We start from the raw sequence: 15,052 nt of genomic DNA on the forward strand, positions 1-15,052 counted from the left end.
GGAAACATGAGCATTTCAGCACTCTGAGCTATCTGATAAATAAGGACAGAAAGGCTTTCTTTACCCATATAAAGAGAAAGAATGATAAGGACACATAAAACATACCTCTCAATCTTGTGGTATAAGAAATCTAGACAAAGACAAATAATGCTGGGTCATAAATATACAATTAGGACTGGATTTGAATAATTCCTCTTACAAAATAGGAAGATCTTTACACTAGCATGCATTCACTGAGGGATATGCAGGAAACTGTAATGTCTGCATTTGTACTTGACTGTAATCAACCACGACTTACTACAGCAGGAGCAATGGCTCGTGTGTGTGTGTGTGTGTGTGTGTGTGTGTGTGTGTGTGTGTGTGTGTGTGTGTGTGTGTGTGTGTGTGTGTGTGTGTGTGTGTGTGCATGCTGGTGTGTTTGTTTTACTATATGTACAAATGTGGGGAAAGTGAATGAGGAGGTTCCACTGCTAACATGGCGCATTGACCATCAGTGATAATTATGAGGAAGTAGTAATAGGATGATAGAAAAGTTATATATAAATCTAGAAATAGACCCACATAAGCAATTGGGGATCACTAGTACTGAGTGGACCTAAACTGGGAATGTTTTACAGCCAGTAAAAGGGGGGGCAGACTGATTCAGCAGCCTGAAGGTCAGTTACTTTGCAGCTTTTCCCATCTTTGTATTCCCCCCCTTACTTTCATGTGCCGGTTGGTTATGTATACGATAGGTGAATGAGCAGTGTGTAATCCTGTGCAGCAGCAGTTATCAGGGTAGCTGAGTGGACACTTGGCTTGGGGCTACACATGCAGGTCAGTATGAGTGGTAAATTACACTCTCTAGCAAAAAGCTGTCCAGTACTCTGAAGCCTCAAAAGAAGATTTATGAAAATATTACTGGTTGACACTGGTTCACAGTTATGAAATCTGTTCTCATAAATAAAATGGTCGCATTGGCTACTTGAGTGATGGTGTCTGTAGTGGAGCAGGCTAATGGGTGCAAATGCCATTTTCTTGTTAAACAGTTTGCCATTGTACCAGAACATAAGAATGGAGTGGCATGTATGAGAGATCAGGAGGTATTTAATCATAGTCATGGAGATAACTTACCAATATGGTAGAGTAGCCAGATGATTTTTGATCCTTACACTGCCATTCTATTAGCACAGGGTAACGATGGTCATTTGATGGTCTTCCCCCATTTGTATTCTACCCTTACTTTCACGGGCCACTTGATCGTATTTATAACAAATGCAGCAGAAGTAGCAGTTATCATGGGAGGTGAGGCTGCTCTGGGTTAATCCACTTAGTTTACATGGACAAGCAGACTAATATGGGTATTATATTGCACCATTTGGTAAAGGGTTGTCCACCACTCTGAGACCTCAGGGGGATTAACACTATTTATTAATAAGAATTTTGAGAATATTACTGGTTGGCACTGTTACTGGTTTATTGTTATGAAATGAGTTGTCATATGGTTGGATTGGCTATATCAATGATAGTTTCTGTAACATGATGTGTTAATGGGACAGATTAATACTTTGTATTATATATTACCATTAAAGATAAATAAATACTATGAAGAAAATAGGTTCATAGGTTCATATAGTGTTACTAGGCTATTGACCCAAGTCTAGTCGTTAAATCCCAATATAATACTAGATGACAGATATCATCTATGCCCAAGGGTTTTCTAGCAAGGACTACCAAAGTCCAGGAGAGAAGCTTTGGCAATCCGAGGCAGAAATTTGTAGTTTCCCATTCTGGCATCCAGGTTGTACTTAAACAGGATCATGGAGGTGCTCTGCTTGATATGGATTGGAAGCTTATTCCATAGGAGTGGCAACATCTGACAGATGTATCTGTCTGTTCAGCAAGTTATGTTTATGTCACAGGCTAGATTGAAGTCCCTGGAACAGGTGACTCTAGTCCCATTTGACTTATGGATGTGCAGCATTTCCACTAGATTTGGGTCAGAGATAGTCCTGTAAACCTGACATAAGTATCCTCTGAGTAGTCTATATGCTACTGAGTACAGTGACAGTGACTTCAGCCTGTCCATATAAGACATGTGCTGGAGACCCTGAATTTTCCTAGTTAGAAATCTCTGTGGTCCCTCAAATTGCTGCAGGTGTCTGATATGGTACATACCAAAGGGAACATTATAGTCAGTTATAGGCATAATGAGGGATGAGTACATGAGAATTATAACTTATTTTGCTCTAGAGGTGATACACTTGCTAATCAGGTGAGTGATGTAGAATACCTTCTTCACCACAGTAGACACGTGGTGGTCAAAGTTGAGATCACAGTCAACTTGTATTCCCAGGTCTCTCACTAATGAATTGGCATTTAAGGAATTTCTGACCATAAAGTCAATAAAAGATCAACCTTTAGTGGTTATAGCTAATGAATATATGCACACATATATAAATATATATTCACTTCATAATCTCAAAATACTGAAATATCGAATTTCAGTATCTCAAGACCATGAAACCGAATCCACAAAACACCGAAACAACAAAACCCCGAACCCAAAAACGTGAAATTCAAAACACCGAACAAACTGCACACACTACACCATACATACACCACAACACCCACATCGCAACATAAACAAACAAAACTACACATATACACAACTCATGCACACATAAGTAGGGGGGCTGTACCCCCCACACCCCCCTACTTATATATATACTAACTCCGAGATTGCACAAACACTAAACAAAAGCAAACTCACACACACACATTCTCCAGTCCCTCACACACACATCAAACATATCAGAACACTCACATGCACTCTAACTCCCACTCAAAACCCTTACAAAACACTCACTTACCTGACATAACACCTAGATCCACACACGGCACCATGCACCATCAACACACAATCCCGGACATTGCGTAGCATAAGGCCATAACCGTGAATTTGAGATATTCGAATTCGTGATTATGAACTTTCACTATTGTAAACATTCGGCTTTATAGTCTTGAGAAACTGAAGTTCGACATTTCAGTATTTCGATGTTTTAAAGTGCTCCCATAGATATATTGCTGAAATGACAGTTCTCTGAAACTCAGTTAGCTGAAACCAGTTCTCCAAAACTCCACTACTCTGAAACGGCACTTTGCCAATCTTCATATCTGAGAAACATCTGCTTTCATGCAGGGAGGTGTACAGCTTGTTGTCACTGTAGTGCAATCTCGGAGTTGGTATGTATAATTTGCAGGGGGTGTGGGGGGCACAGCCCCTTACATGGTGGGGGGGTGCATGGGGGCTTGCTCCCTGCAAAAATGACAGAAAAATAGAGGAGTGCCATTTCGAAGTTGTGGAGTTTCGGAGAACTGTTCTCGGCTCACTGAGTCTCAGGAAAACTGTAGTTTCGGCGATTAGGATGGGATCTAATAATATATATATATATATATATATATATATATATATATATATATATATATATATATATATAAAACTATAAAATAGTCCAGCAGTCGTCCAAAGGTCGTAATTCCAAGGTAAAAGCAAAATGAATATAAAACTGAACACGACCACCACGAACAATAAAAAATGCAGTGTTTATTTGTTGAAATAAGTGCTTTCACATGCAAAACCTAGCACGCTTCTTCAGATCTTAGTACAAATATCAAATCTCCACACCTAAATACTAAACTCAATAACACATAATTGAATAATTATGGTGATTAATCAATAAAAACCATTAAAACCTTAAAGCAATAAAACTCATATAGTGCAGTAACTAACGGCAATAATGAATACATACTGATTTAACAAAAATGATTCTGCTCACAATTAAAACATGATAATGACAATGAATAAAAGAGGCATAACTATATTTCAAATATATATGTCTGAAGCATATATAAATCAAAATCATAAAGTCTAGTTTCATAGCAGCAACAATGAATATACTACATTCTATCATCAATAATCAACGTTTACTAGATAGATAATTTAACCCTCTAACTAAAAGATATATATTGACTAACCAAATTAGTATTCAATATCTAATATTTACGAGCCTTCAGTATCGGCTTAATACTAATATGTTGGTTCAATCCTGGTTCAACATGAGCTCTTAACTTAAAAATCCATGAGAGCTCAACATATTCCAAATAGTTCATATTATTGCCCTCTCTAACAGTTTTATTCACTAACTGTAGTATTCTAAACCTAAAGCTATGGTTAGCATGCTCAGCAACATGCTTAGCCAGAGCATTCCGTAGATCTTGTCTGTTTATATCATAAATGTGGTTATATAGTCTATCCTTTAATTTTCTAGAGGTGATTCCCACATAAAATGCGACACAGTGTGTACAGGTTGCTAAATAAATCAAATTCTCATTGTCGCAACTAGCATAAAACCTCGGTATAAAAGTATATTAAATTGTAGAATGTTTAAAATTCTGTTCTTTAACTATAAACTTACACATCTTGCATTTATTACAACTGTAGGTACCTAACTTATTTGCCCAGGAAATATCCCATTGAACATATGGATGTTCCACACATAAAATTCTTTTAAGGCTCTTGCTATTCCTATATGTAAAGTTAGGTATAGGTCCTACAATATTTAAAACTTTGAGGTCAATTGTCAGTAACTGCCAATTCCTCTTAATGATCTCAACTATTTTATTATTATCATTAGTAAATCTGGTTGAAAAAGTGACCTGAGCCTGATGCTGTAAATATCTCCTGTTGTTAAAATTCATGCCTCCATTACTGGGCGTTGATCCCTCTAGAACCATATTCTGAATTTTGTCCACCATAGTGCTATTATAGCTCCTGTCAATAAGTAAGGTTTGCATAATATTCAATTCAGTTTGCATGTTCAAAGAATCCTTGCAAATTCTAGTAATTCTAATGCATTGTCCCTTGACAATATTGGGAAAAACAAATCTAGGATGCATGCTGGTATAGTGCAATAATGCATTCTTCCAGCAAAGTTTTCTAAATAAAGAGGTGGATATGTTGCCACTAAAATCCTTAGTTATACTAATATCTAGAAAATCAACTTGACTATATGAAAAGTCCAATGTGAATCTTAAAAAGGTCGTAGTTAAGAGCTCATGTTGAACCAGGATTGAACCAACATATTAGTATTAAGCCGATATTGGAGGCTCGTAAATATTAGATATTGAATACTAATTTGGTTAGTCAATATATATCTTTTAGTTAGAGGGTTAAATTATCTATCTAGTAAATGTTGATTATTGATGATAGAATGTAGTATATTCATTGTTGCTGCTATGAAACTAGACTTTATGATTTTGATTTATATATGCTTCAGACATATATATTTGAAATATAGTTATGCCTCTTTTATTCATTGTCATTATCATGTTTTAATTGTGAGCATAATCGTTTTTGTTAAATCAATATGTATTCATTATTGCCGTTAGTTACTGCACTATATGAGTTTTATTGCTTTAAGGTTTTAAAGGTTTTTATTGATTAATCACCATAATTATTCAATTATGTGTTATTGAGTTTAGTATTTAGGTGTGGAGATTTGATATTTGTAGTAAGATTTGAAGAAGCATGCTAGGTTTTGAACGTGAAAGAGCTTATTTCAACAAATAAACACTGGATTTTTTATTGTTCGTGGTGGTCGTGTTCAGTTATATATTCATATATATATATATATATATATATATATATATATTTATATCTATATGGGTCTAAGATTCTTGCATGAACACACTTTTCACCAAATCACTAATGGGCAGGCATACTTACTTGAAAATACTTTTCACCGAAGCAGCCTTTTCACGTAAGTATGCCTGTTGTGCCAGTCGCACTACAGTGCGGATAAGGGAAAATTCCCTTTTCCCCACTGTAGTGTGATCTCTGAGTGAGAATATTAAAGTAGGGGGGTGTGGGGGGCACATGCCACCACATGGGGGTGCAGGGGGGCTTGCCTCCCTTCATAAATGTAGATTTAATGTTTTTTTTAAACACACTTTAGCAAAGGCACTTTTTCCGTGAAAGCGCTTTCGTTAAAGTGTGTTCGGTGATAGTGTATTCAGACTGTTGAAGTTTCTTCCAATAGTCCTAGATATATATATATATATATATATATATATATATATATATATATATATATATATATATATATGTATAACACAGAAAATCAGACAAATATGTGACAGTATGTACTTAGAGGAATATAGGTCACCTAGGTGTAAAGAAATACATTGCTTGATCTGGCAGAATATTACCCCCTAATAAAATGAACTACATTGACATTAGACTAGAAAAATAAACCAGTCAGTAATAGATATAATCATTTAATTAGTATGAAAAATTGAGTATGCATTTTTTGTTTATAATGTCTTACTCTTACAAATATACATGCAAAAATGCAAGTCCTATATGGATAACAAGTCCTTGTTTTTTTAACTATAAGGGTCTGTGCATACTACTATATATGTGGATTTTTGAAACCTGTCATGTGCTGTCCAGAGGTCTAACACTTACTTAAATAAAATGACAGAAGTCTGAGACCAAATTAGGAAAATAATGTGTCATATCTTAAAACATGCCAAAATTCAGTAAATCCTTATCTAATTCTAAAAAAAAATGGTTGGGACCAATGTTGTAATAAATATCAACTTCTTCAGAAGATGAAAGCACAAATCTTCTCTGTGTTTTTATGAAGATTAAAGAGTTGTCCCATTGGTTTTAATTGTGTGGATACATTAAAGTGGTTTGCTATCATTTTACCACCTGCAAGTGTACTGCATCTGTTTCTTTTGTTTCCTTATCAGTAAAAATGCAGTACTGTTTCTGTTTGTAGATGTAGTTAATGTAATAATGAGTTCAAGTAAATCTCCCAAAACCCTGAGATGGGTTCTGTCATGGAACCACATCTTGAAGTTATAGGATGACCTGGTATACGGATATATACTTACAAACCTTGGGTAACATGTAAAAATACTGGCAGCTAGGTTCTGTTATAGTCAGATGAGATCTAACATATGTGAAAGCACCATGATTATTACTAACTACACTCTTCAAAAATTATTCAAAACTTTTCTTAGATATTTACATGGGATCAAAGTACAAAGTGATTTGTATCACTAATCTGTCTACAAGCTTCAAATAAATAAGTCTTCCTATTGTAAACCATCAAAACAACTCCCTTATCTGCCTGTACAATGAGACCATCATCATTTTCCAAATAATTAGAGAGTTACATTCTAAGAAATCAAAGCCATCATTTATGAATAGCTCTTATTGCTCTAAATAAAACTCATGTATAACTTATTGTTAAAAAAAATCTTTTCCATGGGGTGATATGGTGGTAACAAGGTCAATTTATAACATTTAGACATTAAAGCTTCAGTTGCAACATCACCACCATTATCACAAAACCAAAATCTTAAATTAAGATTTTGAGAAAAAAAGAAGCTTTAATGTATCATATCACAGTGGTTAAAGAAATGTAAAATGAAGTAATACAATGCAATATTTAATAAATATGAAGTTGTAATAACAATTTCATTGGAAGATAGCTTAACTAAATTATTTTAGTTTGCTCATTATTTCTCTGAATGGTTTAATAACCTGAGTGCTGTTTTTTTAACACATTATATTTTTTCTGCCTCTTCACTTACATGTAGAATATTCTCCCTTATTGGAGATGGTCATTTGGTCTTAGCAGAAAGCTCACAAAATCCCAAACATGTTAACTATATTGGAACTAGGATAAGAAGATGATGATATAACTGTGGAATGCAGCACTGTCTTGGGATAGTTTAGCAAAGGTTTTTGTACTTAACACATCCTTTGTTACCATTATTAATAGAATCCACCATATTTTTAAAGCATACAATTCTCTTCATCTTAGTTTCTTGATGGCAGTATTACTTGGATAGTAACATAAGTCATATCTGAATTTCTGCAACTTTCTATTTTCCAATTCATTGTCTAAAGCTTTCGTTGTACTGATTCAATTCGAATGTAATTGTTACAATAAGGGATGATTTTGGAAATAAGAACCAAATTACCTTTACCACACGATTCAAAACATTATGTTGTTGTTGATAACACATCAGTAAGCAATGAATAAGCAAAGAAGATGGGCTATCTTTGAAGACTTGTAAAACAAGATATGGATGCAAGATCATCCAATTGCCTACAAATAAAAGTACTGAAGTGATCTGAACCAAGAACATTAGGAGCGTATTGATGTAAACGTTCTCATTGTCTCCTAAAGCTGGCATCATATTCTTTTTAATGTTTAATCTTTATGTACATCATTATGCTGACCTGAGTAAAATTATTTTCTATAATTGTAAGTTTACAATAACACACTGTTTGGATGCATGAAGATAAAACACAACATTTTATCCTGCTATATCATTTTGCTTCCACAAGAAAACATAGTGGTTTGATTGATGAAGTTGTTCATTTTTTAAATTATATTAAATTTTGAATATGAATACAGCTACATCAAATGATGATTTAATTGTGTTAACTTACTGCTAGGAGAAGACAGGAGTATTAACACCCTCAGCAATCCCTTTAGGTGACTCCTGTTTAGCTTAGAACAGCTACAGTAGGTTAGAAAGGATAATTTGTTTCTTTGCTATGCTCTTTCCATTTCTTAACTCCTTTAGATGCTATTAGGAATACTGATTGCCCTATCTCTAGTAATTAATCCAAAACACATCATTATGTTATCAACATTGAAACTTCTCTTACTTAAATATCCATTATGTATGTCTTGATGGGAAAAATGGAATGCACATTTAGAAAAAGACTAAAAATGGGGGTTGACTCCTTTCCACTTACTACATGATATTAGTTTAATTTTTCCAGACAATATTGAGTTTTTCTCCAGAACGCAGACCACAATCAATGAACTGACATTTTAAAATATCCACAATTACAAATAAATGACCTGCAAAGGTAAATTCTTTGAGGCAAGAATTCAAAAACAATCAGACAAAAATTAATTCTCTAAATTTTAAAATTAGTGAACATACTATGCAGATGATGTTTATTTTGATTAGAACTAGCAAGAAGTCCCAGACATCAAGTTAGAGATCCATGCAATGATCTTGAGTTACAAATTAAATTAAACCATGGATCTAATTAATCCACCAGTCAGGAGCAGGTCTTGCAATAATTAAATTTAGCAATAATCCATAACTGGATGTGGGTAATACAAGATTTTCCCAAGACTGGTGTGGTCGGATTATGAGGGAAGCCTGAGTGATTAACTAAAGCCAACCATGGGTGAAATCTATGCTACCCACATGCAGGAGTGGGTTATCACTGCTATACAGTAACAGTATCTAAGAATAACAAAGTTTTACCTTGTCTAAATAATGTCATTGTATAAAAGGACTTAGTCTTCTGTTAGCTTCAGGTAGTCCTGCACATCTAAGATATGTACTGCACATGCTCTGTGATTACCCAATACGTAATTGTCTCTGTCATGTTTTTTCTTTTTTTTTTTAAGTTTACTAAGGTATTTTGCCAGAATGTAGAGTTGTTTCCTTTGTATAAGTGGTGTATTCTTTATAAAAATGTGTAGATTCTGGCATATCAGGGAAGAATTAAGTTATTGAGCTCTAACAAAGTCATCCATGTTGGGAGTATGTAAGATATTCCAAAGTATGTTGTGTAACTGGTTTTACAGGCCTGGCATGGACCTTTCTTAATTATAATATATTGTATTTCTCCAAGGGGGAAGTTTTTCCCTTTTTTTTTGTTTTACATTTGAAAATCTCCACTTTGCTATGTGGAGAAAGTGAGTTGGGCTAAAGTTTTATTTTGTTTATGGAGCATGGAAGATGATCTGTAAGTAACTGCAACTTTTCTTTTTGTACAACTAAATAGACTTCTTCCTGTTGTTAATGCTGGATTTACAATGTGCATGCTTCAGGTCTATATTAGATCAGTGAACGTTTAAAAAAATGAACGCTGATTGATCGAACGTATGTAAGTGAAAGCTTAAAATATCGAAGCAAAAGAAACCCAAATTTTTTCCTAGGGAAAGAATTCGGTTGTCCGTTTCTGTTGCTTTGGTATTTTCAGTGCTGTAGTGGAAACTTACGGGTTGGGTGCAGGTAAGTGAGCGATTGTGTGGATGTGAGTGTTAGGGCGGTTTAGGTGAGTTAGGGTTAGGGCGTGGGTTAGGTATGTGTGCGACTGTGTGGACATGAGGGTTAGGGCGGGTTAGGTGAGTTAGGGTTAGGGAGCGGGTGAGGTGAGTGTGTGATAGTGATGGACCTTAGGGTTAGGGTTTGGGTTAAGGTAAGTGGATAGTTAGTGGTCTGTGCATAGTTTAGTGTAGGGTTAGGTGTCAGATTTTAGGTGTATGTGTGTGGATTGCTGTTTCTTTGGTGTGCTTGTGTTGTGTGTATGTGTTTTGGATCAGCAATTTTTTTCCCTAGAAAAAAAATCGCTGTTCTCACAGTTCAAGATTGTAAGCTTTTGCTTACATAAGTTCGATCAATCAGCATTCGCTTTTTTAAGCATTCGCTGATCTAATATAGACTCGCATGCTTCTTTTTGCATAAAAATTGTCTCTTATTGTACCATTTTTTTAATAACTCGTGACGAAAGAAACATGGTTAGATAAAACTCTTATGAGAATTTGAAAATACACTGAGATCAGCTTCCAGAACCAAATCTATCCTGCATGAATGGAACAGTGGAGTATACTACCATTTTACAGATTTAAGAGACTGGCATTTTCTTACTGATGTTTAAATGAAATGCTCATACTCCTACACGTTCATGTAGAAAATCATATTATGAACACATTTTAAAATGCAGAATTACATGTCTGTGCTCAAGGAATGTACAGGTTCAGGCACATAAAAAATGTATCACCCACATACAAAATGTATTTAAGTAAAAGTTACTGAGTGATACAATCATAGGGAACAAATGTGTGAAATGGTAGGTAGAAAATGGTATGTTTATAAATAGTTATATAGCAGTGATAACTGTGAATGTTTGTGTGGGTGCTTGTGTGTGTGTGTGTGTGTGTGTGTGTGTGTGTGTGTGTGTGTGTGTGTGTGTGTGTGTGTGTGTGTGTGTGTGTGTGTGTGTGTGTGTGTGTGTGTGTGTGTGTGTGTGTGTGTTGGGAAGAGAGAGAACGATATAGATAAGTCAGGCAGTATACTGAAAACTAAATAAGACAAAGCATGCTCAGTTAATAATGAAACTCAGTATACATTTGTTTTTGTGAATGCTTGTAGGGAGTGCAAGGAAAAAGTAAGACGTTCTGCTCATCAAAAACTAGTTCTTCATTTAAACTTAGCTTTCAAAGCTGGAAAAGTAAAGGACTAGTGTTCTTTTCTGGGGGGATCTGGGGGGAATAATTTTCTTTTATGTATTTAATTAACCAAATCAGAATTTCCTTTTATCACTAATACCGAACAATGTCATGATATGAAAGAAATAAGTAAAAAAGTGAAACATTGTAGTCATTTCAGAGAAATATTTCCTAATAATGCCTGCATTTGCAAACTGTTCAGTGGTACATGCTGAAAATACATGAATAAACACTGTCTCAATATGTAGTATCAGTAATTCCCCCCAGACACAAATATTTCACCAATGCCTTCCACAAGTCAAATGAAGAGCTATGAAAAATACACTAGGAACATAACAACGTTTGTCAGCAAACCATCAGGAAAGTAATACCTCAAACATTGCCTGAAAGGGTTACAGAGCACTTCATACAAGCACTGTTTATACCAGTTAAAGATGATCTCGTAGAACTAATTAAAGTCTGGAGAAATATACATTGCAAATGACAAAAGTAATTAAATGGGAAAAAGGCAATCATATCAGGTCACAATGACAGAACAACACAATTAAAAGTCATTAAATATGTGAATTAATAGTGACTGACTTTTAAATAAGTGTAAAGAATTTGCAAATATACAGAAATGCATATATTTTCACAGCAAAAATGCTACATTAAATTCTGCATTAAAACATTTGGTTGTAAAGTATTATAAAAAAATAAAACAAGTTTCTTTCTGTTGCAGAATATAAGAAGTGTGATATAGTTCACGGCATAATAAAAATCATAACTGACTGTGAACATGGGTATGCTAAGAAAATGAAAATCTTAGTCAGTTAGGCTACCTGCTAGCCATGGAACTACACCTCTCTGTATTCTTTATCCTACTGCTTTCTCAATAAGAACCTAGAGACTATCCCTTTTATTTAACTAAGGGGTAAGTGCTATCCAAAAACATGCCGCAATAGACAACTTGATATCAATGTATGGGTAGCAGTTAATTGTGTGTGTATTCCACCTAATAATTCAATTTTTGGATGAATTAGCTATAAATAACTTGTTCTTCTAGTATACATAAATATATTCCCTTTGACTTGGTATTAAGCTTGATTGAGATGCAATTAGTAAAATAACTTGAAGTGCTAAACAAAGCTGTACATTACTATCTAATATATGGAACTTCAACACAAGCTTTAGAGGAAGGCTTAAATTGTTAACAAACCTTTACCTAGGGTATTACTTCCTTATTTTCTTTTGAACAATAATTCATGTTAGAGTAGGCATACTCATCAAAGCTAACAGACAAAGCAGCATTGTAGAAGACAAACTGTGGCAGCAAACAAAATCAGAGATCCTATCATTTTAGCAGCTCAAGTGGTAAAATTACCCTGTTCCAATATCATGCTTTTGATATGCTAAATAACTGGTCAGGCTGGACTCAGCATTGAGCACAAAGAAAAAAAAATATTAGAAAGCAACCTTATTAATGTCAACTATGACAGATTGACAAGGACAACTTTTTCTGTATTACTATTGCTATTTTCTTCATGTTTTGATACCGTAGTGTGAAATATTATTTCAAATTAGAAATCAAGATTTTTTTATATACTTCCCAACACATACACAAAATGGAAAACATACCAATTGTAAGTTTTATGAAAAAGTATTATTATTATATTAAAAGTTTATTACGGAATACTACACAGCATAACTACTTAATAAAAATGATATGCGCTTAAAAAATTCAACAAATGATGCAAACATTAAAATAATAGCACATTTGATGACCATACTGAATAGTTATAATTTTTGATGCAATAGTCAGTTCTTTACCACTTTCCTTTTTATAGGGCTAATGAAGATATTTGTGGTGAGTATATTTTTAGGGACATGGGAGTGACACATTATTTAATTATGCTAATATAGCATTTCTCCAAATTGTTTACTATATACTGCCGAATTTCAAATTATAATGTTTCTTTCAGGGACAGCTGGTTATTATGTTAATAGATGTCCATATGCATTTCAACAAAAATGTGAATAAGTAACTTTAACTATTGCAAATAGTGAATTACCAGTGTTAGATGGCAAGTAAAGATTAGCTTTTAGTTAAAAATCATTATGTGAATACAGACGTTGTTCATCGGGTCTCATCTTGGATTTTTGCTGTCAACATCTCAAGGTCATATCTGACAATTAGTTCTCAAAGGTGTCTCAGGTGAAAGGCCTACAGAGGATCATGTAACATAATGACACCTAGAAGAAGACATGTTAAAAGTTTAGCATATGTTGCAACGTGGATTCAACTAAAGCCCTTCACTGTTAATGAAAAGAGTTTTAATAGAGGAAACAGTTCTAACATTTGCAAGGTTCTAAACTGGAGCTCACCCCTTTTATTGAAACAATTAAACAGATTCTTACCGCACTGTTGACTGATATACTAGATCCTCCCGCCTTCTGTAGTCCTCCATATTTGAGTAATTAGTAGAAAACATTGCATCATAAGTGAAGATCTTCTGTTTGATGGTACCCCCATCAGTTACCTGGTGAGAAGGAAGGTTAGAACATAATATTAATAAACTCATTCAGTGAGTGATACCTGCATACATTGCAGTTGCTCTAACTTGTTCAGTAATATAAATGTATATATATATATATATATATATATATATATATATATATATATATATATATATATATATATACATATATATATATATATATACATATATATATATATATATATATGTATATATATGTGCATATATATATATATATATATATATATATATATATATATATATAATTTTTTTGTTCACCTTATACATAAGTACCCAGTCAAGAGTCTAGAAAATCATAATACAGGATAATATCTATAAGTTGTATAATGACTTACAGGGTTTCATTGTTTTCACATTTGTTTGTTTTTCTTGCTTTCCTACTGTCTTTTTAATATATGCTTGCCATTTTTTTGCTAAATTTTATTTACAATATGTCGGCCATAAATTGATGTGCTATTCACATCACTGACAATATATCGCTTTGTCCTTTTTTTAACTCTTTATATGATATGGATTTTTCCTCATGGTTTATATTAATATTTATAAATATATGCATGCATACATTTTTGCTCTAATTGCTCAGTCATAGGTATAAGGTACCCTGTGAACCATACCGGCAAATTTACAAACAACAAATATCAATATAGACAGTGAGTGAACATGCTCCTGACACTGACGTTTATCAGCATAGAACATTTTGAATTCTTTCCTTACTGAAATGAACTATTTATTGGAGCTAGGTTAATGCAAGTAGGCAGAGGTTACATTTCTTATTTAAAGAATGTTAATAAAGTTGTAATATTGTAGTTATACTCGTTTTCCTGACATTTTATGGGAACAATAACTGCCTGAGATATTAATTGCTGAAAACTATATGAACACTAATTCTACTAACCGATGAACTCATTGTATTTTAACTAACACTGTAAGTCCTACAAATTGATTCAAAATCACCTTTTTAAAGAGCAGAAAGACTCTAGGAAATTCTTGTGAATACTTCTAGTCAGTACGACTGACATGATGCATCCCCTTTTCATTCTGAGTGAATAATTATGCACATCCTTGCAATGTGGTTGTGCATTAAACTATTTAATAACGGGGAGCAGAAGGAAATACCACTACAGAGCCATTTCCGCAGTTTTATGGCGTACTTCATAATATATGCAATCATTTTGCTTTCCAGTAAGT

General features: G+C 33.9%; 1 protein-coding gene across 1 annotated transcript in view; it reads right to left on the reverse strand.

Moving 5' to 3' along the window:
* Nucleotides 1-15,052, reverse strand: part of LOC122792899 (immunoglobulin superfamily member 21-like) — a 3,072,813-nt gene that overhangs the window by 824,375 nt on the left and 2,233,386 nt on the right. Inside the window, exon 3 of the mRNA XM_044060458.1 lies at nucleotides 13,725-13,846. Within this exon, the coding sequence (XP_043916393.1) occupies nucleotides 13,725-13,846 (122 nt within the window). The remainder of the gene's footprint in view (nucleotides 1-13,724; nucleotides 13,847-15,052) is intronic.

Source organism: Protopterus annectens, chromosome 2.part0 (assembly GCF_019279795.1).
Source record: "Protopterus annectens isolate FY-2018-M chromosome 2.part0, PAN1.0, whole genome shotgun sequence".
Taxonomy (NCBI): domain Eukaryota; kingdom Metazoa; phylum Chordata; order Ceratodontiformes; family Protopteridae; genus Protopterus; species Protopterus annectens.